The 24,716-nt window shown below is 42.3% G+C and overlaps 1 protein-coding gene across 3 annotated transcripts; it reads left to right on the top strand.

The window, feature by feature from the left end:
* Positions 1-1,460: 1,460 nt before the first annotated feature.
* On the top strand, positions 1,461-24,509 carry WIPI2 (WD repeat domain, phosphoinositide interacting 2). Of its 3 annotated transcripts, XM_084216162.1 has the most exons (13): positions 1,461-2,037; positions 10,620-10,702; positions 15,467-15,636; positions 16,772-16,868; positions 17,439-17,536; positions 17,962-18,054; positions 18,848-18,918; positions 19,569-19,676; positions 20,438-20,602; positions 21,634-21,741; positions 22,876-22,973; positions 23,064-23,131; positions 23,804-23,936. In XM_084216162.1, exons 1-12 carry the CDS (start codon positions 1,964-1,966, stop codon positions 23,105-23,107), a joined length of 1,209 nt encoding a protein of 402 aa, XP_084072288.1. In that variant the 5' UTR covers positions 1,461-1,963; the 3' UTR covers positions 23,108-23,131; positions 23,804-23,936. The 3 variants fall into 3 exon arrangements, with proteins under 3 accessions (XP_084072288.1, XP_084072286.1, XP_084072287.1); XM_084216160.1 differs by lacking the exon at positions 23,064-23,131 and having other exon boundaries at positions 22,876-23,006; positions 23,804-24,509; XM_084216161.1 differs by lacking the exon at positions 23,064-23,131 and having other exon boundaries at positions 1,462-2,037; positions 23,804-24,509.
* The last annotated feature ends 207 nt before the right edge of the window (positions 24,510-24,716 follow it).

The following is a 24,716-nucleotide window of genomic DNA, read 5'->3' as shown; positions in this document are numbered from 1 at the left end:
TCCAATATTCTGGGGTACCCTGAATACAGTTGGGTGTTTTTTTAATGTCACCAAAGCAGGGTGGAGTTTGCAGAGTTTTGCTTTAGGTGAGGAATGGCTCAGGAAGCCCAGGGATGTTTTCTTCCTCCGTTCTGATCTCTTCTCACTGGTGAGCAGTGACAGGACCCGAGGGAACAGCTGGAGCTGTCTGGGGCTGTTTTGCTTGGATAGTAGGAAAAAATTCTTCCCCCAGAGGGTGCTGGGGCACTGCCCAGGCTTCCCAGGGAATGGTCCCAGCCCCAAGGCTGCCAGAGCTCCAGGAGGGTTTGGACAATTCTCTCAGGCACAGGGTGGGATTGTTGGGTGTCTGTGCAGCGTCAGGAGCTGGGCTCTGATCCTTGTGTGCATTCCATCTCAGGACCTTCTGTGATTCCCTGCAGGATTCCCACATCTGGAGACACCTCTGTCCCCTGAGGAAGGGTTCTGGGGGATCCCAGTGTGAGCACCCACAGCTGGCAGGGATGGCAGCGCTGGGACCCCATTTCCCCAGGGAGGGACCTTTCCCTGCACATGGAACTGCCAGAGCCAGCAGGCACAAAAGGAGACAACTTGAGATTAAAATCTGCCATCAGCAGGGGAAGCCTCCCCAGGAGAAAAGAAGCTCTGGATGGGTGGGAAGAGCTACAGGACATGTGGATGTGTTGGCAGCAAGGGTAGAGGAGCCAAAGGTGACAGTGGGGGACAAGACTGGCTCTGCTGGACAGGCAGGGTGGGTACAGGACAGCAGGGAGCTGGGGCACTCGGCTTTGAGCCATTTGGAGGGGTCTCCGTGCCAGTGGAGATCCTTTAACCTCGCTGGTGAGGGGGAGGCTCCATCGCTCCACACTGCTCCAGGAGCACCACTCGGGAACCCTCTGGAGCCAGATGGCCCCAGAGGCACAAACCCAACCCCTGGTGGCTCATATTTGTGAGATTTACCCTTTCCTGTACTAATCCCTTGATGCTGAGCCCATTTCCAAAAATCGGTTTTTCAGTTCTGGGTGGAGTTTTTGTTGTTGCTTTTTTTTGTGTGTTTGGTTGGGTTTTTTTAGGTTTTGTGTGTGAGAGTTTGTTTTTTTGGGGGGTTTTGGTGGAATTTTTTTTGGTTTGGGGTTTTTTTCTGCGATTTTGTTTTGGTTTGGTTTGTTTGTTGGTTTGGTTTTTGTTTTCATTTTTCTCGTTGTAATTTGCTTATCCACTAGACCAGGATGCTCAATTCAGCCTGGCTTTGGACAGTGCCAGGGCTGGGGGGGCACCTGCCACCTGTTCCAGCGCCCCACCATCACAGTCAATAATTCCTCTGTGTATCTATTTCCCCTTTCAACGCGGACCCATTGCTCCTTTCCCAATCCCTTCAAATCCTGACCAACAGCCGCTTCAGACACTGAGAGCTGCTCTGATATCTCCACGCAATTTTCTCTCCTAACTTTTTTTTTTTCCCTTTTTCCCGAGTGCGGAGCCGCCGCCCGCTCATCCGCTGAGCCTCGGGGACATCCCGTGGCACGAAGCGGAACTGCACAGGCACGGGCGGGCGGGCACAGCGCGGGGCGTGACCGCGGGGGGGCCACCGTGACGGGCCCGCGGGGATGTCACCGTGACCGGCCCGCGGTGGCCGCGCTCAGCCCGGGGACAGCGCGGACGCGCCGAGCCGGGGATCCGCCCCGCACTCCGGGTCTCCCATCCACCGCCGGCCGCAAAGGGCCCTGCTTAGCTTCGCAACGCGACCCGCTCCGCGCCGCCGCGCGCGCGCAGGCGCGCTGGCCGTACGGCGGCCGGGAGGGCGCAGGCGCGGGGCCGCTCCGCCGCCCGCCGCGTAAACAAGGGCCCGGCGGGGATGCGGCGGGGTCGGGGCGGCCGCAGGGGCCGCGGCTGAGGGGCGCAGCCTTCCGGAGGTGTTTCCTCGTCCTCCCCCCCGCCGGACGGGGGTGGCGAGGGCTGTCCCGCCATGAACTTGGCCGGGCAGAGCGGCGACGCCGGTAGCGGCCATCTGCTCTTCGCCAACTTCAACCAGGACAACACGTAAGGGAGGCTGAGGGGGGCGGGCTGAGGGGGCCCGGGCCGGGGAGCGGTAGCGGCCGGGGGGGCCCTGAGCAGGCCTGGCCGCGGCGGGCTGGGGTCTCCCCGGTGCCGCCCCTTGCCGTGGCGGGGAGCGCCGCTGGAGCCGGCCCGTGCCGCGGCCTCGGGGCTGGAGCGGGGCCGGGGTCCCCCTCGGGGAGCAGGGCTGGGAACAGCCCCCTGCGCCCTCCGCCCTGAACCGCGGGGACAGGGACAGGCCGCTCCCGCCGCGGGGACACGCGGCTCGGGGATGGTGGCAGCGAGGTGGCCGCTCCCTCCCGGGGAAGTTGCGCTCCTGCTCCGGAGCATCGCTCGCTGTTCCTGGGAAGGGGCGGAAGGAGGGCTCCTGCTGCTCCTTGCTGATGCTCACCCCTAGGAGGGCCTGACGTGAAGCCCCCAGGACGTGCAAGACTCCATCCAAAAGTTCCTCACAGCTGTCTTTTCATACAGTTATTTTATCGTCATCTGTTATGTTGAAGCAGTGAGACTTAGTCTGGAAGGTGTTTTTATGAGCCCATGTTACTTTTGGTTTTGATTTAGAAAAGAGGCCTTTCTCTGATCCTTGAAGCTGCACTTCCTCGGGCTTCGGATGGCTCAAGCTGCACGTCTCACAAATTACTAAATCATTGCAGCATGTTTAGATCAATTAGTGCATATTAGTTTTTATATGGGGTATTATAAAGCAGTATTTTTAATTTAGGAACCCCCTATTAATTTGGATTGGAGCGCTGAAATTCATTTAAAGAAGGATTTGATTGTCTTAAATACCTGAGAAATGAAACTGGGGAGGGAGTAAGAATTGAAAGAGTTTGTACTTGAGAAAGGGGTTTTGTTTTAGGAAGTGACTAAGAGGAAATGATCTCAGGTTGGCATCACAAAGTGTAGCCCACGTGTGTGGTGGAGGGTTTGTTTTTTTAACGACTTGTTCTTTTTGCAAGCAACAATATCTTGTCCTCACGAGGGAGATCTGTGCCTGTCGTCAGCAAATGGGAGTTGTGAAGGTTATTTCTGCTGGCTGCCAAGCACAGTTACATCAGGGGAGGAGAGATAGCTTTTGTAGGCTTTGCTGGGGGTGAAGAGATGGGCAATTGGAGCTGGATAGGTTTGAGACAAGAGACTGGCAGCAAATAAGTTGTGGGAAATGATGGGGGGAGCAGTAGTGCTCTGTGTATTTGTGAGTAAATCATTATCCCTATATTGATTCAAGCCAGAGACTTTGCATCTGCTTTTTACATTTTTTTCAGTGGGTGCCATATAGAGCTCACTCTGTCCATATAAACCATGCCCAAGTTTTGCTCAGCTACCATTCATTTTTTACCTATTACTGGAAAAAAACCCCAAGTCATAATAACTAGGGGATTTGTCACCTCTTTCTTCTGCAGTTTGTAAAGGTAATATATCAGTTTTTGAAGTTCAGCTCTGTTCTCCAGTGTGGCACCTCTGCATTTTCAGTTGCACCTTAGCTTTGTGGAGACCTTTATGTAGCTAAAGATCACTGAGTTGTGACCAAAAAACCCCACTTAATATGAACAAGAGTTGCAGGTTGGCTTGAGAACAAAAACAAGACAGGAATAACAAGAAAGCAAATACAACATAAACTTATCTAAATGGGTTTTGGCTTGTACACCTTGAAATCTTTCTTCAAGGAGCATAAAGGTGATTCCTTTATCACTTGGAGTTTATAGGGAGAGAAAGGGGACACCTGGCTAATGATTTCATTCCTCAGTTGGGTGTGCTACTGCACTACTTTTCCCATTTCATTTTTGTAAATAACCAAAAAATGTTCTTTGATAGCTGGTTTGGGGGGCTTTTTTTGTGTTTGGTATTCTAATGTCCATTGTGTCAATAAATGATGTTTTTAACAATATTATTTATATATAAATCACCTTGAGATTAGCTGCTGAGAATTTTGGTGATGTATCTTTGATGTGAGGCAGACCTGCCCCATAGATCTTTGCAGTTCCAAGTTTTGGGGTACTAGGTCTTTGGTGTCATTTTTTTAATATTTGTGAATTCACGTATGTGATAGAGAAATTACAAAAATATCAAAAGGCTCCTGTTCATATTTTTGTCTAAAAATTCTAAAATTAATTTTAAAGGCCACTTAATTTGAGATAAAATTAGGGGGTTGATGATGTGGAATAATCTCTTTTTACTAACAATGTCTTAAATAAAACTCCCCAAGAAAAGTAGTAAGTATAGAAGCAATGTTGCAGATGCCTTTGTGAGCAGCTTCTCAGTGAAACACTTGTCTGATGTGGTAAGTGGCCCAAACAACCAAGTTGCATTCAAGTTCCTAAACTGAGTAGAATTTAGTGGTTGTGTACATTCTTTAAACAGAAGTTTATTTAAATTTTTTTTCCTGTTTCCCACCTGTGATCTCTCCTAATTTCTTGTTTGAGTGGAGGAACAAGAAGGCAGCTCTCTGGGATTATAGTATACTAGAAATATATACTGTATAGAATAGAATATAAATACTATCTATTATATATATACACACATACACTATGTAGCATAGATATACTATATATTTTATATATCTAAGAGATCACAGTTCACCAGGTGAGAGGAGCTGAAAAGAATTTATTAGGGAAGACTTACACTTTCCCAAGCTGGGCCTCAGAAAGCTCAGCTGTTTTCAGCTTTTACAGGTAACTGGAGCCCTTCTCCAGACAGGCAAGGTAAACAAATGTATATTCTTTCAGGCAGTATATGAAAGACAAGCTTTGTTTATGTCTGCCCAGTCAGTAGAGCTCACATCATGCTTTAAGGTGCTTCAGTAATTAGAAAAATTGCTGACAGACAAAACTGGAAAATAAATGACATGGGCTCATTGTTGTTACTACATTTAAAGCTTTTGCCTTCACCCTAATAAGGTGCCAGTTCCACTCAGGCTTAACTGTGTCTTGCTTACCTGCACAGCAGAGCCAGTTCCTTGCCTTAGGAAAAGATGGAGCTTGTTGCTGCTGAAAAGAAGTATCAAGCTAACTTTTCTTTGTTTTATGGAGATTTGGTAATTAGGTACTCCTGTAGGAAGATGAGCTTCGTGGTGGCTCTCAGTCTTGGGAAATTGGATTGCTGGTAGTTTGGAGAATGTTGTCATCACACAGGTTGCTGTTGCTTTTCCCAGTTGTTGCAATCCCTGGTGACTGAAGCAGATATCCTCTATTCTGCTTTTTGTCACTCAGTTTTCCCAGACTTGGCTAATATTCATTCATGGATGCTGTGTGTAGTGACATTGTCTCTTGGAACAGTATCTGCATTATTGCAAGTGTTGTCTTGCCTGTTTATCCCACATTGCCCTAAGCTTTATTTACATGAGAGTTTTGAATTACTGGCTGGGACTGGAACTCTGCCTGAAAACACTTCACCTATAATGCAGCAGAAGCAGTTGGTTTGTGGCTTCTCTTTGATATAATGTTTTCATTAAGTAAAAACACAGAGAAGGGTATTTTCAGAAGATGTTAGTGTGCTTGTTTTGCACTGAGCCCTTTTCCCCAGTGAATCAATCATTGCACAACTTGGCATGACTGGCATTCCCTGATTGAGAGGCAGAAGCTGCAGCTTGCAGATCAAAGTGGAGCAACCCATCGGAATTTGGGTGTCCCAGCAAAACCAGGCAGTGGAAGCTTGTGGGTGGCCTCGGTGCTAGGTAGGTTTTACAGCTGTAAATCTTTAACAGTGGATACTTGGGGAGAAACACCCAAGTGCAGTTTGTATTACTTCTGGGAAAACTGCTAAAACTGAGCCTAGATAAGTTGATGAAAAATTAAACACCTCTCAAACTCATAGACGCTTTAAATCTCATAAGGGAAACGCTAATGGACTAGAAGTTTGTGACTTTTTAAGCAAAGCATAACTTCAAGATCCCAAAGCTTGTATGTATCTGTATAATAGGTAAAATTTTCAATATTTAAACAGGTATTCTTTGGAAGTACTTACAAATGATGTTCAGATTCAATTTGCACTCACTTCCCCCCACCCACAAAAAATAACCCCACCAAACAGCCTGCTTGTGAAATAATGCAAGTGTGCAGAATAGAGAAGTTTTAGTCATCTTTTTTTAAAATAAGTAATTGTGTGACAGCGTTTGGAAACAAAGTAGTCACTGCAGTTTTGAAAGCAGACTCCTGATGAAAGGGGAAGAGGAAACCTGGTGTTTGGACTTCTAAGGAAAACACTGCTGTGTGCCTTATTGGCACTGATTTCTTCAGGCTCTGGGTTCATTGATGTGTGGAGTTACACATGACATGTATCACTCCATTTAATTCTGCCCTTTATTTCCCAAATAAATCAATTTCATTCTACATTGTGAACAAATGCTGCTGTCCCTATATGCACCTGGCATGCTTTGTGTCCCAGAAGCTGTATCCTCATTCCCTTGTTCTGTGATGTTTGGATCTCTGTAGTAAACTGCTTGTGGTGGGAGGAACAAGGGTTAGGTGCTGAGCATTCACTCCTCTGCCTTTGTTTCTCCTAGGTTCAGGTGTCCTTCACCCGTGATCCTTGAGGACAGGAGAGCTCTCTATTCCAAGGAGGCTTTAAAGCTAAACACAGACCAAAAACAGGAAGGACAGAGCGGTCCCGTAGCTCCTACACTCAGGGAGGATAGCTGAGAGAGACAAGCTGAGAGAGACAAGCGTATGTTGTGTTTCTTGCTGTTGTTGCACAGGGCACAGCAGCTGAGGGGGGCTGGTCAGAGGAACTGTTCCTCAGTGTGTGACCATTTGGATGGGGATTTGGCCCAAGAATAGTGATATTTACTTGGATTATGGACTTTCTGTTGTCCCAGCCTGCGTGTGAAGTGATGAGCAGCCATGGTCTCCATTTGCTGTAGCAAATTTAAGTTTGAGTTTTCTTTTAATACAAAAATAATGGGAAAATCTCCTGTGGGTTGTCAGAATGTTGCTGACAAAAACATTGAATGTATGAAGTTCTGTATCTCTTTTCCAAAATAATGACCTCTGATATTATGACATGCCCTTGAGATGTTACAGCAGATATTTTGGAGGGGGAAATAAAGCAAGGTACATTTCCTTAGTAATTCCTTAGCAATTCTTATATCTTCATTGATTTTTCTTTCATGATTATTATTATTTTCCCTCTCCTCATCATAAGCCAAAATGTTTTGTCTGTGGAAATTTACATTGGTTTTGAAATGAGATGGAACATTAGTATAATGAGACTGTATCATAATGAAAGTAGGCTTAATTAACCAGTTATTTAAAGCAGTAATGACTTTTAGAGTCATGTTTATGCTGCAGCTGCAATTGATTTAATCTTTGAGAAAGCTGCCCTTGTTAGGAACTTTCTGATTAATGTAGAATATTTCTGATTAATGGTTAAGGTCCTCTGTGATATGGGAAGGGAAAAACTGGTTTTCTTCCTTCTATGTGTATATTAAAGAAACAAAAGAAAACCTTAGGATTCTAACCCAGCTGAAAAAACTTGTTCCTAAAGAGCCAGAGAGACTGAAGCAGCTGATTTCCCACTTTAGGTGAGTGCACTTAGAGCAAGTGTCAGCATCTTCCAATGAATGTGTGAAATCTCCCAGCACAGTTTGCTTGATGAGGATAGTTTTAATTATTTATGGTAGTCACTCTTGAAAATACTATCAAGATTTATGTAGTCTTGGATCAGTCTGCAGCATTATCTCTGCAAAAAGTGGATAAACACACTTCCATAAATCATGGCTATATTGATAATTTTGTACTGAGGAGACAACCTTCATGATGAAATAGCTCAGAGTCTACAGTCTAAAGTGTGTAATAGAGGCTGCACATAATAGAGCTAAAACCCACATGTGTATAGCATAATGTTAGGAAAAAAAGCCATTTTAGAGAATATTTATTTTATTTTCAATTTCAGTCTCATCAGCTTCTGAAAATCAGTGATTATAAAGCATAACACCTATGCTGTAAAAGGAGCTTCTAATAAACCACAGCAGCTTCTTGTTGGCCACTGTCTGAGTAAGAGCTGAATGGCTTATTGATCATATTTCTTCCCCATATGCTTGCACATTTTTACAGAGGTGAGGTAATTTTGGCTAGATCCTTGTTTTGTGGATTTGGCCATTTAGATGGCTGTGGGTGTCTTAAGGGCTTAAGTGTAATATCAGTGCAGGGGAAGATGGGAGATTTAAATCACTGTGATTATGCTGGTATAATTCAGCCTAGTGGGTTCTTATTACATATAAAAAGCCTTTTTCCAGCAGTTTCATAAGAAGTAATTTAAGAGTACATTTTAAAAAAACCAAACCAACAAAGCAAACCCTCCAAAAGCAAGACTGCTGTTCCAGAAGAAAAAGGGGTTATTCTGCAGTTACACTTGTACTGAAATGGGTTTAATTATCTTGAACTGCTCTGTGCAAACAAATAATTTGTGGCTTCATCACCTCAATCCTGAAATAAATAACAAAAAGCAGTTGTCATGGATGGAAAGGTCCATTCTGTGCCTCTGCGTTTTGGGTTCTACTCAGTCTAATGGTTTTTATCATGTATACAGTTCATGTTTGCCATTGTCTGCAGCTCATTTGAACGAGGTATAGTCGTAGGACAAGAAAAATGGGTTTCCTTGCTGCTTTCAGTGTTGCTGTTAGTAAAACAGTGATTCAGCAGTATTCTGTATTTAAAGCTGTAAATACAATTCAGGAATCAGTTCTGCCTAGAAATACAAATAGCTGCTGGTGGGGTTCTCTGTGAGGAAATCATCCTGTGTCTTTTGTGGGCCGTTTACATTGCAAGGAGTCTTGTGACTCCACTTATTTTTAACTCTGTGGAGTGCTTGTTTACCTTTGCAAAGTGACAGTTCTGGTGTCATTCTTTGTTAAACTTTCTTTTGAGGAAAGGAGTAGATGATATAAGAAAAGCTGACTCATTGCTTTGTTTTACCAAGTTAGAATTTCAGGGGTTTTTTTTCTCATAATGTGAGTTTTTGTTGAGTTGTACAAAAGTAGTTGAGCAAAACCACTGAAATGTCTTTAGTGATTAATCAGATGGAGACTGCTGAACATACTGATTTTGTCTGAAGGAAAATTACATTCAATATTTCTAGGGTGACTTAGAGGAGCAGCAACAAAATTTTGTTTTATGATTGCTTCTCTATCTTTAAGCCTAATATGCTTTTTTAATATCTTGGTTATTGAATCTGTGGAATTGAATCTCTTGCTTGCATGGTTCATGTTTTAATTTGAAGGTTTAAACCTTCTCAAACATAATTTCCTAACCAGATTGTGCCAGCTGTATTTTCCTTCTAGAAGAGAAGGTCATACCATCCTACAGAAGTTGATTTTGTACCCTAATTTCAGAGGGTGAACTATATGAGCAGCAGTTTTTAATCTGCGTATGTTGAAATTTAAAAAAGACTCACTCTGGAGCCACAAGTGAAAATACAGAAAGAACATGAAATCTAGGAATCTTCATTGTATTCCAAATGCTGTATTAATTGTTAGTGCCTCTGAACTGTAGAGAATCATCTTGCTGAGTTCAGAAGGGCATTTTTGGCAGGCTGACTGGCACGGCTGGATTGGAGCCCTGTGTTGAATGACTCGCCACAATTTAGGGTATCAAAATGTATTTTATTGGAATTTTCCTCCATGTCTCTTGGCAGTAAAAAATATATGAACTATAAGCATACTAATGCACTTCTGTAAAACTGTATTGACTGTTAATTTTCTTTATCTGTGGCATAAAATCATCCTCCAGATGGGGAGAGGAAACAAGAATGAGCCATTGTCTGCTGCCTTGATGTGTAAAGACCTGCAAGACAGGCTAAAGGTTTTTCTAGCTTAAAATTTAAGACCTGCCTTTGACTCTGTCTGGAAAAGCAATTAAATGGTCTGTGAGCTAAGTGTGAAAATTGAGTAATGGAGGAAAGAAGGGGTTTTAGTCAGTTTTTTAATGTTCTGCTATTGTTCAATCTGTTTAATATCAGTCCCTAGCACTTTTTAGAGGGTGCCTCTGATCAAAGATTCGGTATGAGTATTTGTAAGACTGAGACCTGACAGTGGGGGTGCTAGAACATCATCATGTAAAGCCAGAGAAAATTAGAGTTGGCAGTCTTTAATTACTTTTTTTTTAATATGAAAACTCTTCTGGGATGCTTGGGGACGGTTACACTGTAAAGAACAAAAATCCCCAGACAGCCCAGTTTAAAAGGTCCTGGAGGTCACCTCTAATGATGAGGCAATGATGTAATTGGTTTGCATTACATTATTCAAGTCATCATCTTCCCTCCACACTAAAGCTTTTAGCCTGTGTGAAGAAATCACCAGTGAGAATTGGGCAGTAGGTTTACTTTAGGCTGTGAACTCTCATTTCATAAATGTGAAGCAGAATTCCACACCCAAATTCTGTAATTCTGAAGCTGTTTGGTCTAATCAGAGTTGAGGAAGCTGTCTGTGTCTGTTATGGCTTTTTTGGACAAACTTTTTATCATTTTTCTTACTGAGCTAATCCAGCTGGAGGTTTAGAACTGGGTAAGAATCTGTCCAAGGGTAATCACAGCTGATGGAGTTGAAGTTCCTGACTGGCTTGTTTCTTTTGCAGATCCCTTGCAGTTGGCAGTAAATCAGGCTACAAATTCTTCTCTCTTTCTTCTGTGGACAAATTAGAGCAGATCTATGAATGCAGTGAGTATCTTTTTCTTTTTTTTTTTTCCTTTTTTTAAATCCCCTTAGTTGGCTTAAGGTGAGAATAAGAAATGTTTCACTTTTCACAGGTTGTTTGGAATTGGCATAAAAGGAACCTTAAGTGTAAATATCACATAAATACAGTAATTGCAAGCAGGGTAAAAGTAGTAATCAATGTTCAGTATTTAAAATTAGCTGGTATAGTATGAGATTTGGTAGTAGCTATGAGAACTCTGCTTTTCTAATAGTGTCCAGCCAGGTTACATAGTAGCTGAGTATAAAAATAACTTACTCATATGAGAGAGTGTCTTTTGAGACTTTATACTGGCTGTTGGGGCATGGAAGCACTAATATACCTTTATCAAATAGGAAAACAAAGCCTTAATTATATTTTTTTTTCCTAATATTTTCTGTTAGAAAATTATTCTTTAACATGATAGCTGCAGGCTTGCTCATCCAAAAGGGTGAATAACTCAGATTCCCATAACTTCTCAATGGTGATCACAGTTGAATAGGATCTGAGGTGAAATAGAGGGAGGCCTGGAGGAGAAGTGGTATCCCCTGTTCCGTCAGCAGTTCACAGACTTCCCTTTTTTGAGATGCTAATAAGTCAGCTATGAGTGCTATGCATGAGTATCCTTGCTTTCTTGTAAACTCCGTGTGAGCAGGTGGTAGCAATTGCTGTGATGTCAGCACTTACAGTGGGATCCCATGACAGAGCTGTCCTCAGACTCCATTCCCAAAGTGACCTGACCCTGTGGCATTTTAAGTTTGGAAATGGGGTGTGATTCAAATCACCCATTACCTGGGATGACAGCCTGCTTCTGTACACAGTCAATGGAGAGAAGTAATTGTGAGGTCCAAATTAGGCACCTGTGGTCGGATTAAATGGTGTTGTAGCTACATCTTCCTATTTGAGTCATGGTCTGGTTGTACTGGTTAATAAGTGGCTTGGATTCCATTTTCTACCATGGAGTTTATGTACCTGACCTCTGCAGTATGTCAGGCACTTCCAGTGTCTGGCCTGGTGTCACCCCAGGAGACTCAGTGCAGATGAGTCCCTGTTACACGAGACACTGAAAAATACCCTGGGAGGTTGGCTGCACTGGGCAGGACTGCATCTTCTGGGTAGTCCTTGAGAGAAAAAGTTGGATAAAGTGCCTTGTTCAGAATCTTGCAGTAAGCTGATAAAAGCAACTGGAGTTGGAATTTGAACCTGCTGATTCCAGTCTTGTCTTCAGACTGTTCTGGGGTGGTTGTATTGACTTAAACTCTTGGATATTTTAAGTTTTCTGAGTGTTACATCTGTGAAGGCTGAGCACAGAGTATGAGGTAACATTAAGTAGAATGGTTTGGGTTGGAAAGTAACTTAAAGATCATCCAGTTCTCCTATCCCAGGTTGCTCCAAGCCCCATCCAACCTGGCCTTGGACACTTCCAGGAATGGGGCAGCCACAGCTTCTCTGGGCAGTCTCTGCCAGGGGCCTCCCCACCCTCACAGGGAAGAATTTCTTCCATAAACTGAACCTGAATTTCCCCATTTTGAACCCATTAGTCTTTGTCCTCTCACTACAAAAAATCCAGTGGTTTGGCCTGTGGACGCCAGACAGTCCTGGTTCAAAGCAGATAGAAATATTGAGAAGCCTTCATTTTCTTTGTATGAGTCAAATAATTTTCAGTCTTGGACTTGCAAACCGTGCCTGTTAAAACTTGATATGAGGGTGGAGGGCTTCCTGTGCATGGGGTGCCTCCTTTCCTCAAGGAAAGGTGTCTTGAGGCCTCCCAAACATAGCGCCTCCCACTTCCCAGTTGAGTTTAAGTGGATCTAAAGAGTTCTTGTGTTGAGTGAGCACTGTTAAGGACCCCTCCTTCTCTTCTGGAAGATTGATCTGCCAACTCTTGTGTAGGTGTTTAAACTAAACTGCAGAATATGCCTCAGCTGTCTTGTGTTTGAGAGAAATACAAAAAAAAGATGGGAGATTTGGCTGCTCCCATCACTGACTTCTGCTGTGACTGCAAATCTCCTGACTCCCTGTGCAGTTGATCCCACTGTAAAAACAAGCATTAGATTGGAGGGTGCTTTAAGGCTTAATGAATGCTTCTAACATGCTCATGTTCTTGGATTAAAAATGGAATAAAGGCACAGCTGATCATAATCTAGCTGGCTCTAACCAGCTCTTGTCTGTGATGCTACATACTTGTGTTTATGAAACTAATCTTGTTATGTGTTTGCTTGTTCTCCCCTCGTTGCTGATACTTAATTTGTTTTGCAGTTCTTTTTGTTCTTGCTCTGTTTTGAATCTGAGTTTCTGGCAATGCTCAGTTGTGTAGTGTAAAGGAGATAATACTAATAGAAAAAAAAAAAAGACCTGAGTAGCAGCATTGCTATAGGGCTTTATTGCTGCTAAAGGTATGATTAATTCAGGTCAGCTGAACATAGGATGGGCAGTATAGCCTGCTACCCTCTTGAATAGTTGCTGTTGGGAAGCATAAATTACTTGGCAGCTGTGAGGAGATTTTATCTCTTCTTCCTGTTCAAGGAAGACAAAGGAGCAGAGGTGCATCCTGTATTTTAAAGTGAATTTAATTAAATGCCCGTCACAAAGCCTTTCTTTAGAGGTAACTGTCTGTATTATAGTCTTTGTATGGTGAGACTGAAGGATTATCAATACCTTTGAGGCATTTTGCTTATTGAAAATTTTTTCTTCTGTCTAGTGGCTTAGTTGTTGATAGTGCTCTTCCCTGTGTGCCTTCCCTTCCCATCAGTGCAGCCTAGAACAGCACTATTTCCATATGAATCCCTGCTGCTGGTCCCCTTCTGAAATACCAGTTCTCCTGCCTGCCTGGGAGCATGACAGATCCCAGAAGCTGTGTCTGCACACTTGTCCCTGGATGGGGAAAGAAGCTGTGCCCACCCTGGAGCTGGGAGCAGTCAGACTGTGGGTTTGGGGTCTCTGAGTGCTGGTCTTTTGACTCTTGTAAAAGGATGTCACCATTTTGAAGGACTCCAGGCTTAGATGGAAAGCTGATAACCCATCCTGTAAAATATTTGAGAGTCTTTTATGTAGCTACTCTGATTCAAGGAACATGGACCTCTGCATTTCAAAGTCTCTGCATACATTTATTGAAGCAGATTTTTGTATTTCTTTTTCATGTGTTATGCGTCGTAGGAGAAAAATGGAGAACAATTCCTTGAAAACAAAGTAATTACTAAAATGCATTATCCCTGTTGCATGAGAAAATTGAATTTTCAAAGCCTCTGTGAGCTGTTATGTCTTCTCTGGAAGAGTACGATATTAAATACAAGATGTAGATAAAAGTCAATTATGTAGCATGGAGTACTGAAAATGCAGTGTGTAAACCTGCTCCTTTTTCATAAGGAGGCTGTTTCTCTCAAAAAAATGTAGGCCATTAAATATTTTGTGTTCATTTTCTTGAAATAACTGCCCAGAAAAAGCACTTGGAAAGCAGACATATCCCACTGATGGTAGTGTCACATACTGAGAATGTTCAACAGAACTTTTTTCATGGAGTTTCTGTCACAGCTGATGGGAACAGTGCAAATTAATTACTTAATGTTTCTCTTGGCCAAAACAGAAGCCTTCAGAAACAAGCTCTTTTGGGTTGTTTTTTTTTTTGTTTTTCTACTGGCAGTTTTATGGTTTGGAATGTGTTAAGCATTGAGCCAATCCAGAAGCTGACTCCTGAAAAATTTGTTTTGATGGATCGAGGCCAAAGGCTCAAGTCACTTGTCTTGATTGGGTTCTGTAATGAAAGGGCAGGTGTAGCCAGTGGCTGTGAAAGAGCTGCAGAGCATGGCAAAACTCTCTCCAGCTTCTCACTGCCCTGAAAACTGTGTTCCTGGGGTTTTGGAGAGGAGTTTATGGGATGGAGGGGGAGGCACAGATGCCAGGAAACTGGTGGTGGGACTTGGCCTCCTGCCAGCGTGGTCCAGTGCTGTGCTATGATCAAATGCTCTGAAATTATCATTGCCAGAGATCCTGGACTCTCCTCCCTCCTGCTGTTTCCTCACGCAGGGATTTGTGTTCCTCCTTTGCTTTCAGTGCTCCCATAGTAGAAGCACTTGGCAAATCTGATGTTTTATGGCTCTGCAGGCACCAGTGATTCCTGCACAGATTGCTCTTAGGGCCTGTCAGGTAAAAGATGGTGTGTGTGGAAATGCTAATTGGTAGCTGCAGCAGTCTTGTGGCAAATGAGTTTCACCAGCTCTGAGTACTGTAACCTTTCTTTCTTCATAGAGGGAGGGGTAAATGGAAATGCCAGGGGTTTGGGTCATCAGAAACCCTTTCAAGCATAATACAGCTTTAAAAACAAAACCCAAACACATGCACAAAAAAAAAGCCCAAAAACATTTGCTTTCCTAGATTTCTGCAGAGATAAAAGAAGATTGTAAAATTCTGGAATTTGACAATTTTCTGGGTTTTGTAGCTTTGGGATTTTTTTTCTGTTGGATTTTGGGCGTGGGGAGTAGACACTGTTCTGAAACATAAACTTGTGCGACACCTTGCAAAGGGGGGAGGAAATCTTTGGAAATCATCATTCACTGTGTAGATTTTCTGCTTTAGCAGCCTATCCCATGTCCCACCTTGACTCTGAGCTGTCGTGGCAGAATGTTTGTGGTGTTAAACTGTATTTTTGCATAAACTGAATCTATGATTCTTTGATTCGTTTCCTCTTGATGTGCATCATTCTTCTTCCCTGAAATGTCCCTCTGTCTTTTTCTCTTGTTCCTGTGATTGCTCAGCTGACACAGAAGATGTGTGCATTGTGGAGAGGCTCTTCTCCAGTAGTCTGGTGGCCATAGTTAGCCTTAAAGCTCCACGCAAGCTGAAAGTTTGTCACTTTAAGAAGGGGACAGAGATTTGCAACTACAGTTACTCCAACACCATCTTGGCTGTCAAACTCAATAGACAGGTGAGTGACTAGTGGTTCTGCCTAGGTGGAAACGTGGGAAAAGGGGTTGTGGATCTTACACTAGCCCTTCCTTTAGTGACAGAATTGCTATTTGAAATTTAGTAGGACTTTTCCAAGGGTGGCTTCTGTATGGCATCTCAGTACTTCTATTTGGTTAAGTATTTTTGGTTCTGTGTTTATATATTTACTTGGGGAAATACCCTGAGTAAGCTGGGCATGCTTTGAGTAGGAGGTTGGACTAGAGACCTCCTGAGGTCTCTCCCAGTGTGAATCATCCTTTCATGTGAAAGACATTTTCTCTTCAGGCCAAAATTTAAAGTTATCTATTAAATTGTTATGGTTGTAAGTGATGTTTGCTGAATTCCTCTCAAAAAATAAAATCTAAAAAATGTCATGCAACTGGTGAATTTTTAAGCACCTAGAAGCATAGTTTGCTGTATGACTAAATCATTAGTAGGCTCTTCAGCAAGTACAGACTTCTCTGTCTTTAACCAGTTCATTGAAACTAGAGAGAATGGCATCTGGAGGAGAAAACCTTAATGTCTGACTTTGCCCCCAAAAAATGAGTGTGGGAGGAGGGGTTTCCTGTTTAAAGTCATGAGAGAAAGAGTGGGTAATTTGATTTCTGGCACAGGGAGTTAGTGTAAAATGAGTAATGTCTAATTAGTCATCCACATGTAGTCTACAAATTAAATGAGATGATGAAGAACTTAGAGTTAAAAAAAAGGACATTCTCAAATAATTATGGCTAAGTTATAGGCTTTATGAATGGTTAAAAAGTCTTGTCAGTTTTCTCTGTTTAGCAAAAGCAGAAACATTATTTCCATTATTTCCACATGTAAATTGGTACAGAATAAGAATTAAGTGAAGTTTTGTGGCTTGCTGAGTTAAACTAGTAGTGGGAATGTTTTCAGTTTGCACTGGTGAGGTTGAGGGAAGTGGGCTGCAGTGCTTGTGTCAGGAGCTGGATTTTTTGTATCTTCTGTCAGATTCTTACTTCTCCCCATCAGGTGGGTACAACCTCTTCTCTATTGGGAGGTACCTAGTGCACTTTGGGATGGAATTTTTTTAGGATTGATAGATCCATATGCACTCCATTTCCACGTCACCATTTTGTCCTCTTTCCCTTTTCTAGAGGCTGATAGTATGTCTGGAAGAGTCTCTTTATATACACAACATACGAGACATGAAGGTATTACATACAATCAGGGAGACACCTCCCAATCCTGCAGGTAAATGTGATGGTAGAATCAGCAGAACTCTGAAAAGTGCTTTCTGTGTCAGTGTATAAGGTTCTCTACAGGGAACTGTGGTGCTGTTAATTCTGCTTTCAAATACAATAACAAATAGGAGTGTTGTCTGAAAGCCTACATGTTAGATCCAGCTGAGAACAAGCAGCAGACTCTGCCCTAAACTGCATCTTCCCAGTATTTTGGTCTCCTGGAGTGGATGTGTTGAAATGTTAGGAAAAAAACAGGAGAGATAAAAGCTGGATTTTGACAGCACTTGGTATAGTTAAGGACTTTGTCAAATTAATGCTTTAGGAATCACAGCAGACATGGGAAGTTCTACTGTTGAATCAGTTATTGTAACTCTATTGGTATTATTCCTTTTCTGTTTTATATTAAACAAACTTATGCTAAATAGTTGCATCTATTGCAGGTTGATTCTGAGATCACTCATCTTTGTTTCTGTTGATAATTTGAGTTATTTTGGTGACATTCAAGCACAGAATCAGGAAGTTTTACTGCATAAGTCCTGGAATTTTCCTGTTTCTAATCCTGTTTCTGCATCCCTTCTAGGGTTGTGTGCTTTATCAATAAACAATGATAATTGCTACCTGGCCTATCCAGGAAGTGCAACTATTGGAGAAGTACAAGTCTTTGACACCATCAATCTGGTAAGAATCTTTGAATGCTGTTTCTACCTCTAAAGATGCAGGTTTTCAAAATGGCTTAACTTGCTCAGAGAGGAATTACTGGACCCTCAGGTTTCTGTGCAACACTTTGCAGCATCTCTTGCTTCATGGAATATATAATGTATAATATCAGCAAATAAAATACAAGTGCTGATACTAGATTTGATGGCGTAGAACTGGGCAAATGGGTGGAACCAAGTAATTTCTATTTGAATTGTTTCCTGCTGCTTGTACTCTCTATGTATATGCTTCAGTGATAATTTTATGTACTTAGTTACTGAAAAAAATATTGAAGCTGTTGTCCAGAAGGTAAGACCCATATTTGCCTTGAATGTGCTTAAACATGCAGTCACATGCAGCTTTTAACCTGTACTGTTCTGAGATTCTATTTTATTGATTCCCTGCAGAGAGCTGCCAATATGATCCCAGCTCATGATAGTCCCTTGGCTGCTTTGGCGTTTGATGCAAGTGGTACTAAACTTGCCACAGCCTCAGAAAAGGTAAGGGAGCTTTTGATTGCCTTGCTAACAGTCATAAAAATCGAATTTGTCATTAAGTATTTTAAGTGTGCACAGTTCCATGTGCAAGTGCCAGAAAAGAAGGCTTAGAGTTAAAATGGGCAATTTAAGTTAAGATCTGTTAATGATATTTGACACAATTTCCATGCTGTGAAATGTTGGATAATAAGGTTATTTAAATAAAACATTTTAATCTGGCTGTAATTAGGGCAGTCCTCTGAGTGTTTCTCCCTTTAGTGCAGGATACTTAATAGAAATTAGTTGTCTTGTTTTGATGCTGTCTTCCTAATGAAAACAAGACAGTTAAAATCCAGATAGAAGTGCCTTGCTGGTCCTTGGCATGTGATGACAAATTGTGCATGTAATGTGTGTAAATTAGAGAGTCTGAAGCCTCTGCTCTTTGAGTAATAAGCTTAGACTATAAAGGTATAACTGATTGCACCTGATAAAGGCACAAAGACATCCAAGTGATTGCACTCGTGGTACTTGTCTGGTGTGCTGGTTTTCACGATCACGTATGATAAGAAGGGCTGGTTTTGATGCACAGCTTGTTCTCTGCATTAGTAGCTCCCACCTCTTGTTTCTGTACTCTTCAAACACATCCTACAAACAAGCTCCATAAATACTTCATGTAGTAGCTGGGCTGCATCACAGCAATAAGTTAACAGCAAAGTGGTTTGCTGCTTCTAGTTGTGCTCACTAGAGCTAATACACAGTGAATAATGAACTTGAAATGAAAAATTATCTATTTGTGTTTTTTTTTTTTTTTTTGCAGGGGACAGTAATAAGAGTGTTTTCCATTCCAGAGGGACAGAAACTCTTTGAATTCCGAAGGGGAGTGAAGAGGTAAAGTTCAGCTGGGTTAATTACCTGACGCTCCTTCCTTATGGTTGATTTCCAGTATGTTCAGCAGTTGAGCTGGCATCCTGATTTTTTTGCCTCTTTTCATCTTCATTCATCCCTGCATGTATGCTTATAACAGTTTCAGCTTGAATGTTTTCCAATTTCCTTCCTTTGGACTTGACTATTCTATAAATCAATCCTGTCAGAATTGTACTCCCTCTTGCCTTTTAAAATTTATTGGTGAGGGAACTTGTTTAAAGTGGGTCACCTTTTGTAGGATATATTGTATTCTTATGGAAATTGGAGGCAGTACATCTAATATTCCTACTCTCTTCTAAATCCTTCTAATGCTGTGGCCAGTGATAGCCATTGTGGTTTGTGGCAGCAGTAACTCTGTGCTTCTGCTGTACTTTATACAGGGTAACACTGAGTTCAGAGTGTTACTAATTGATCCCATATCTGGTAAACATCAGAGCTGAGCATCATTAGTCTTATGCTTGAATAGCTTCAAGAAATTATCAAAGAATTCAGAATGCTAATTATTGAAGGCTGTTTTTTGTTACTTGCAAAGTAGTGGTGACTTTAGAAATCTTCTTAACTAAGCCAAATAGTTTGACTTCCTTGTGTTTCTTCTCTTTTTTCTTTTTTGCCAGGTGTGTGAGCATCTGTTCTTTGGCTTTCAGCATGGATGGCATGTTTCTGTCTGCATCCAGTAACACAGAGACAGTGCATATCTTCAAACTTGAGACTGTGAAAGAAAAGTAGGTTTCAAAGGTGCCTTAGAATTTTTCAAGGAACAGGATTAGAAGTTGACTGTACTCAACCGAATGAGTTCTCAAAAGTGTGGACAGACTTCTTTTGAACTTCTACTGTAAAGTAAAGGGCATAAGAAGTCACTTATGAATCAGCAACTGCAGCTGAGCTGTGTACTGTTCTCCCACTGAGTAGAAAAGGTGTTTTTCTGCCAAAGAGAACTTGGCCATCCTTCACAGAGGAGTGTGGAGCAGTCTTAACATTTTCAGTTACGTTTGTTTCACCTCCTCTGACATCCATATGGGAAGAGCTATGTCATCAATGCCTTCCAGCTGCATGTAGAGGGCTTTAAAAGACACCAAGCTGTAAAATATTCCTATTTATGATTTGAAAGGACAGTCTTAATTCCATTTCAGTGGAAGCTATTGGAAACAATGATTTGCTTAGTGATAAACAGATTAATAAAATCCTGAAGCATACTGCTTTCCAGTAGATTCTGCTCTTGTATAATGATTGTTATAAAATGCAGTCTTATATGCAGAAGTATCAGTTTACAATCAAACATGCTTAAATAACAGGCTAAGGGTATTGGAGGACACATTTTGTCCTGTAGTATAAATGAAGTGTGTTAGAATTCTCAAGGGTATTAGTTATTTCTGAAGAGAAACAGCTGCTTAATATCTTTTAAAATAAAATGTTTTCAAGTGTTTACACACTTTTCTCTCTAAGGTGAAGGCAAAGTGAGTCACTTTTCTCTTCTGACTTGTAGACCTCAGGAAGAGCCTACAACCTGGACAGGTTACTTTGGAAAAGTGCTGATGGCCTCAACGAGCTATCTGCCCTCTCAAGTAACAGAGATGTTCAACCAGGGTAGAGCCTTTGCTACAGTCCGCCTGCCCTTCTGTGGGCACAAAAACATCTGTGCACTTGCTACGTGAGTACAGAAAGGGAGCCTGCACTGCCCACCCTGCTGGGTTGTTTGGGCTCTGGAGAGGCTGCCACTGTAAAATGCAGCTTCATGTGCAGCAGAACAGGGGTCACCCTGTAATCATTCCAGTTTAAGAGCAACGTGGCAGAGCCAACACCTCTCAGTCCTGTGAGAGAAGGAGGAAAGGGCATAATATTTGGATATATATGGATAGGAATAGCCCATTTCTAAGTGTTGTTTAAAGATGTCTTTTAATTTTGAAGCAAGAATATTGAGAACAGACCCGTGGGCTTTTATGGCATTTGTTTCCATTAGTGCTATGGGGAGTGATGGTGTATGTTGTTAGTGAATTGCAAAATTAGGCAATCCAGCCTAACCATTAGAGAAGTCTTTGAAAGCAAGCTCATATAATTCTTGTCTCTAAAACAGCGTAGCATTCATTAAAGTTAATTTTGAGGACTAAATCTAATCTTTTATTCTGTCTTCCTCAAAGGCAGGTCCCATTTGGCACAGCTACCAAAGTAATAAGCTGAGCAGTAGTAAACTTATTTTGTTGGGATTTTATAGTTTTTATGCTAAATTGACTTAATGTCTGTTCTCTCACTCCTCTGATCTCAAAGCACCCTTTAAACAATAATTAAGCTTTGTAACATTTCTCAAATAAGTAAATCCTTCCCGTTAGAATATTTGTCTCTGGAGTTGCACAAAGCTTGATAACAGGATGGTAACTTCTGAATCTCTTTTACTGAGTTATGTGTAATTGCTTGATTCCTGTGGCATCCTGTTAGCCCCAAAATGTGGTTATGCTATAAATCTTTTACACGTATCCCTTTCCTGGGTGCTCTAACTGTTAACAGCATTCCTTGTCCAGGAGCTTAAGTGTGGAAAACAGTGCCTTAAAGTCATAGAATCATTTAGGTTAGAAAAACTGTCTGAGAGTGAGTCTAACCATTAAATCATGGGAAGGGAGGAGGGCATGCTTTCTTATGTTATATAATAATCTGTTATTTAATAACTTCTGCTCTAAACCTTTCTAGAATCCAGAAGATCCCCCGTTTGCTGGTGGGAGCTGCTGATGGGTATCTCTACATGTACAACTTAGATCCCCAGGAGGGAGGCGAGTGCACACTAATGAAGCAGCACAAGTAAGTCCACATTAGCTGAGAGCTGTTGTATTTTATATCCTCTCAAAATCCAGTTTCTTCTCAAACTGAGTTCTGTTCTGGAAAAGTCTAACTTAGAACAGCTCATTTCTTCAAACTAGTCTTTTTTCCAGACCTCTGACATGAATGAGTAATTTCAGAATCCCCCTGAGCCTTCCTTCCAGGTATCCCCTACAGCAAGCACCACTTTACCAGCAGAAACTGAACCCTGTCCCAGTGCAGGGAGGGATCAATCGCTGTTCTCTCTGTGCTCCTGTTTCCTCTTGGCACTTTGAATTGAGTTACTTAAACAAGAATTTGAAACGTGTGACACCGTCCTCTTCATCAATAAATGAAGTGGTTACAAACATGAGAAAGATCTTATTCTTGACTTCACAGAGGGGAACCTGGCCTATGAAATTATCCCTGTTCTCTCTCTGCTGGTGTCCTTATTAAACTTCCTTGCATATAGGCCAGGCAGCTGGTGTTCTGTAATAGTACTGTAGAACACTTGAGAAATAGGACAATGCAGTTTCCCAATACGGGTTGGCAGGAAAAGCTAGGGTAATACAGTCAAATTACTTGATCAATCATGGAATTAAAGATAATCACTTGTGATTATAATTCAGGTTTGCAGCTTTGGTCACCCTACAATTATGGTCAAAAGTCATACATTTATTTGAAGACATGACCTCTAGTTAGAGATGAAGTGAAGCCTCATAGAGGGAAGCCTTTACCAAGTTGTTAATCTTTGAAACGCTCTAATACTTTCTCTAAAGGGCTTTCTAGTGTCTGTGTAAGAAGCAACTGCTTGTGTTGTGACAGAGCTCAAGATAACCTACAATATTGCTGATTGGGATGGGGTTTTTTAATCATGCAGTCTTGTTTTGAGTCTTCTTTTCCTGCGATGAGCTGCTAGGATTTAGATCCTGATACTGATGAGTCTTCAGAGAAATACCGAGGGTTATCAGGTGCTTTCTAGCCGAGCCTCTGGAATAGAGGGACCAAGTTCCTCCTGTTGCATTTCTATGTACATTATTCTTGCACATCAGATGAAGTACTTTGCTGTAGCTGCCAGCTCAAGAGTCTTGTGCACAGGCAGATCACCTCTCCAGCTAACCCCTCTCTTCCTGGCAGGCTCGATGGCAGCATGGAGCCCGCCAACGAAATTCTGGAGTCAGCATCGCACGACCGGCCGTTGGTAGCGCAGACGTACAGTGCCGCTGTGACTAAAGGTACATATGTGCCTTCCTCACCCAGCAGGCATGGTAAGGAGAAGGCTGGGAATGGGGCAGGGAGCACCTCTGCCTGTTGCTTCCTTCTAGATGGCTGCGTGAGCTGGTCCACGTCCGCACCGAGCTTTGCGTAACCGCGCGTGCGAGGTGGAGCCTCGGTGAGCAGTAGGAAAAGAGCACTCGTGGTGTGCAGTAGCTTTTTGTAGATGGGCCACTTGTCTTTGCTGCTTTCTGGGTAGAATTTTGGCTTGAGTTGTGGCTGATGGCTGTAGTGATAGTTTCGGTATTTGCCGCATGGTTCTTGAGGCAGTTCTGCACCCAGACCTTGTGCAAGGCATCTGAGTTATAGCACTGCTCCCTTTTCTAAAAAAAAATCTTTTATGAAAGGTTAATAAATGCTGCTATTGTTCCTTTATGGGAACAGTGACCTTTAGCCTGATTCAGTGCTCTGATAAATCAAGAGGATGAGAACTTGGTTAATGCTGCAGCTCTCCAAGTCAGTGGAGCTTTTGCCACGTCTGGCACCCTGCAAAGGGAGGGCAGTCAGCACATGCTAACGTCTGCCCTGCACTGCATCAGTGGAGGCTGAAAACAGCAGCCTGCCCAAAGCTCTAGTATGCATTGCGCACACACAGGAGTTTAATTTTGATCATGAACTGCTCTTGGCTTGGAGAAACACAGTCATGAAACAGTCATGATAAAAACAAACATAGGGTGGCAGTGAAACTATTTGAAGTAATGCTTGGTACTTCAGCTCCGCTCATTTGCTCTGGATCCAAGCCTTAGTTTGTTGCTGCTGATTCCCCAACTCCTTGTTCCTTTCTCTCCAGCCTATACGGATGACCTGGGTGCTGTGGGTGGAGCTTGCCTGGAAGATGAAACCAACTCACTTAGATTGGATGAAGACAGTGAGCATCCCCCCATGATCCTTCGGACAGACTAAACTTGGACCTGTGAACTCACTCCTGAAGCAGAGAACACTGGCTTGACGTTTCTTGAGGAATCTCGTGTTATGCTGCTATGAACTTTGACATGAGTTGGGAGAGAGGATGACAGAATCTTACAGTTTTAAGTCATAGCTGTAGTTCTAATTCTATACAATTGGAAAAATATATGGTTTTCAATTCAGTGGCTTTTAATCTTGCTTATCTATTTTAGCTGTGTTTATTTTTTTTTGTTGCCAAACCTGCTGTTTGTGCAGCCCTCAGAGCCTACTTAGCTTTGCATGCATTCATGTGCCAAGCAAGCATAGGAGGGGGAGAGAGAGAGAGAAGCCACTTTATAACAAACTCAAGTTTGTATTTTTTTTATATATGTATATAATATTTAGCCTATATGAGGAAGGAGTAGAGAAGTGGTTCTGGAAGCTGAGACTAGTTCTGCACTGACAAAGGTCCAAATGGTTTCCTGTGCATGGGCTTGCAGGCATACCTAGTGACTGACATGCAACCTTTCAAATGCAATGGCCTGGTTTTTTTGGGTTCTCCCTTCCCTTTCCTGGACCATTTTGTTAATTAAAATTCCTTCTGAATGTTGTGTATTTGTGGGACTGTTCTGTTTGTTGGGATGGAAAACTGGAAGTGTTTCCCTGCATAAGGATATAGAATATAGAAAGTGCCTTTACAGGGAAGGAAAGGAATTGCTGCAGGAAGAAGAGCTAGAATGAGGGAAGGATAAGTTAAAGAACCTTGTCTGTACACCTTTGGCACCTGGGTGTCTGTAGCCTGTGGTGGCTGATAACCT

This window comes from Fringilla coelebs (assembly GCF_963513975.1).
Source record: "Fringilla coelebs genome assembly, chromosome: 16".
Taxonomy (NCBI): Eukaryota; Metazoa; Chordata; class Aves; order Passeriformes; family Fringillidae; genus Fringilla; species Fringilla coelebs.
Note: the sequence above shows the minus strand (reverse complement) of the source record. Positions and strands in the feature narration are given on the sequence as shown.

Coding starts and splice junctions, on each gene's coding strand:
- WIPI2 (XM_084216160.1), top strand. CDS start 1,964: ATGAACTTGGCCGGGCAGAGCGGCGACGCCGGTAGCGGCCATCTGCTC. Junction 10,703..15,466: donor AGAGCAGATCTATGAATGCA/GTGAGTATCTTT, acceptor GTGATTGCTCAG/CTGACACAGAAGATGTGTGC. Junction 19,677..20,437: donor CTTGAGACTGTGAAAGAAAA/GTAGGTTTCAAA, acceptor TCTGACTTGTAG/ACCTCAGGAAGAGCCTACAA.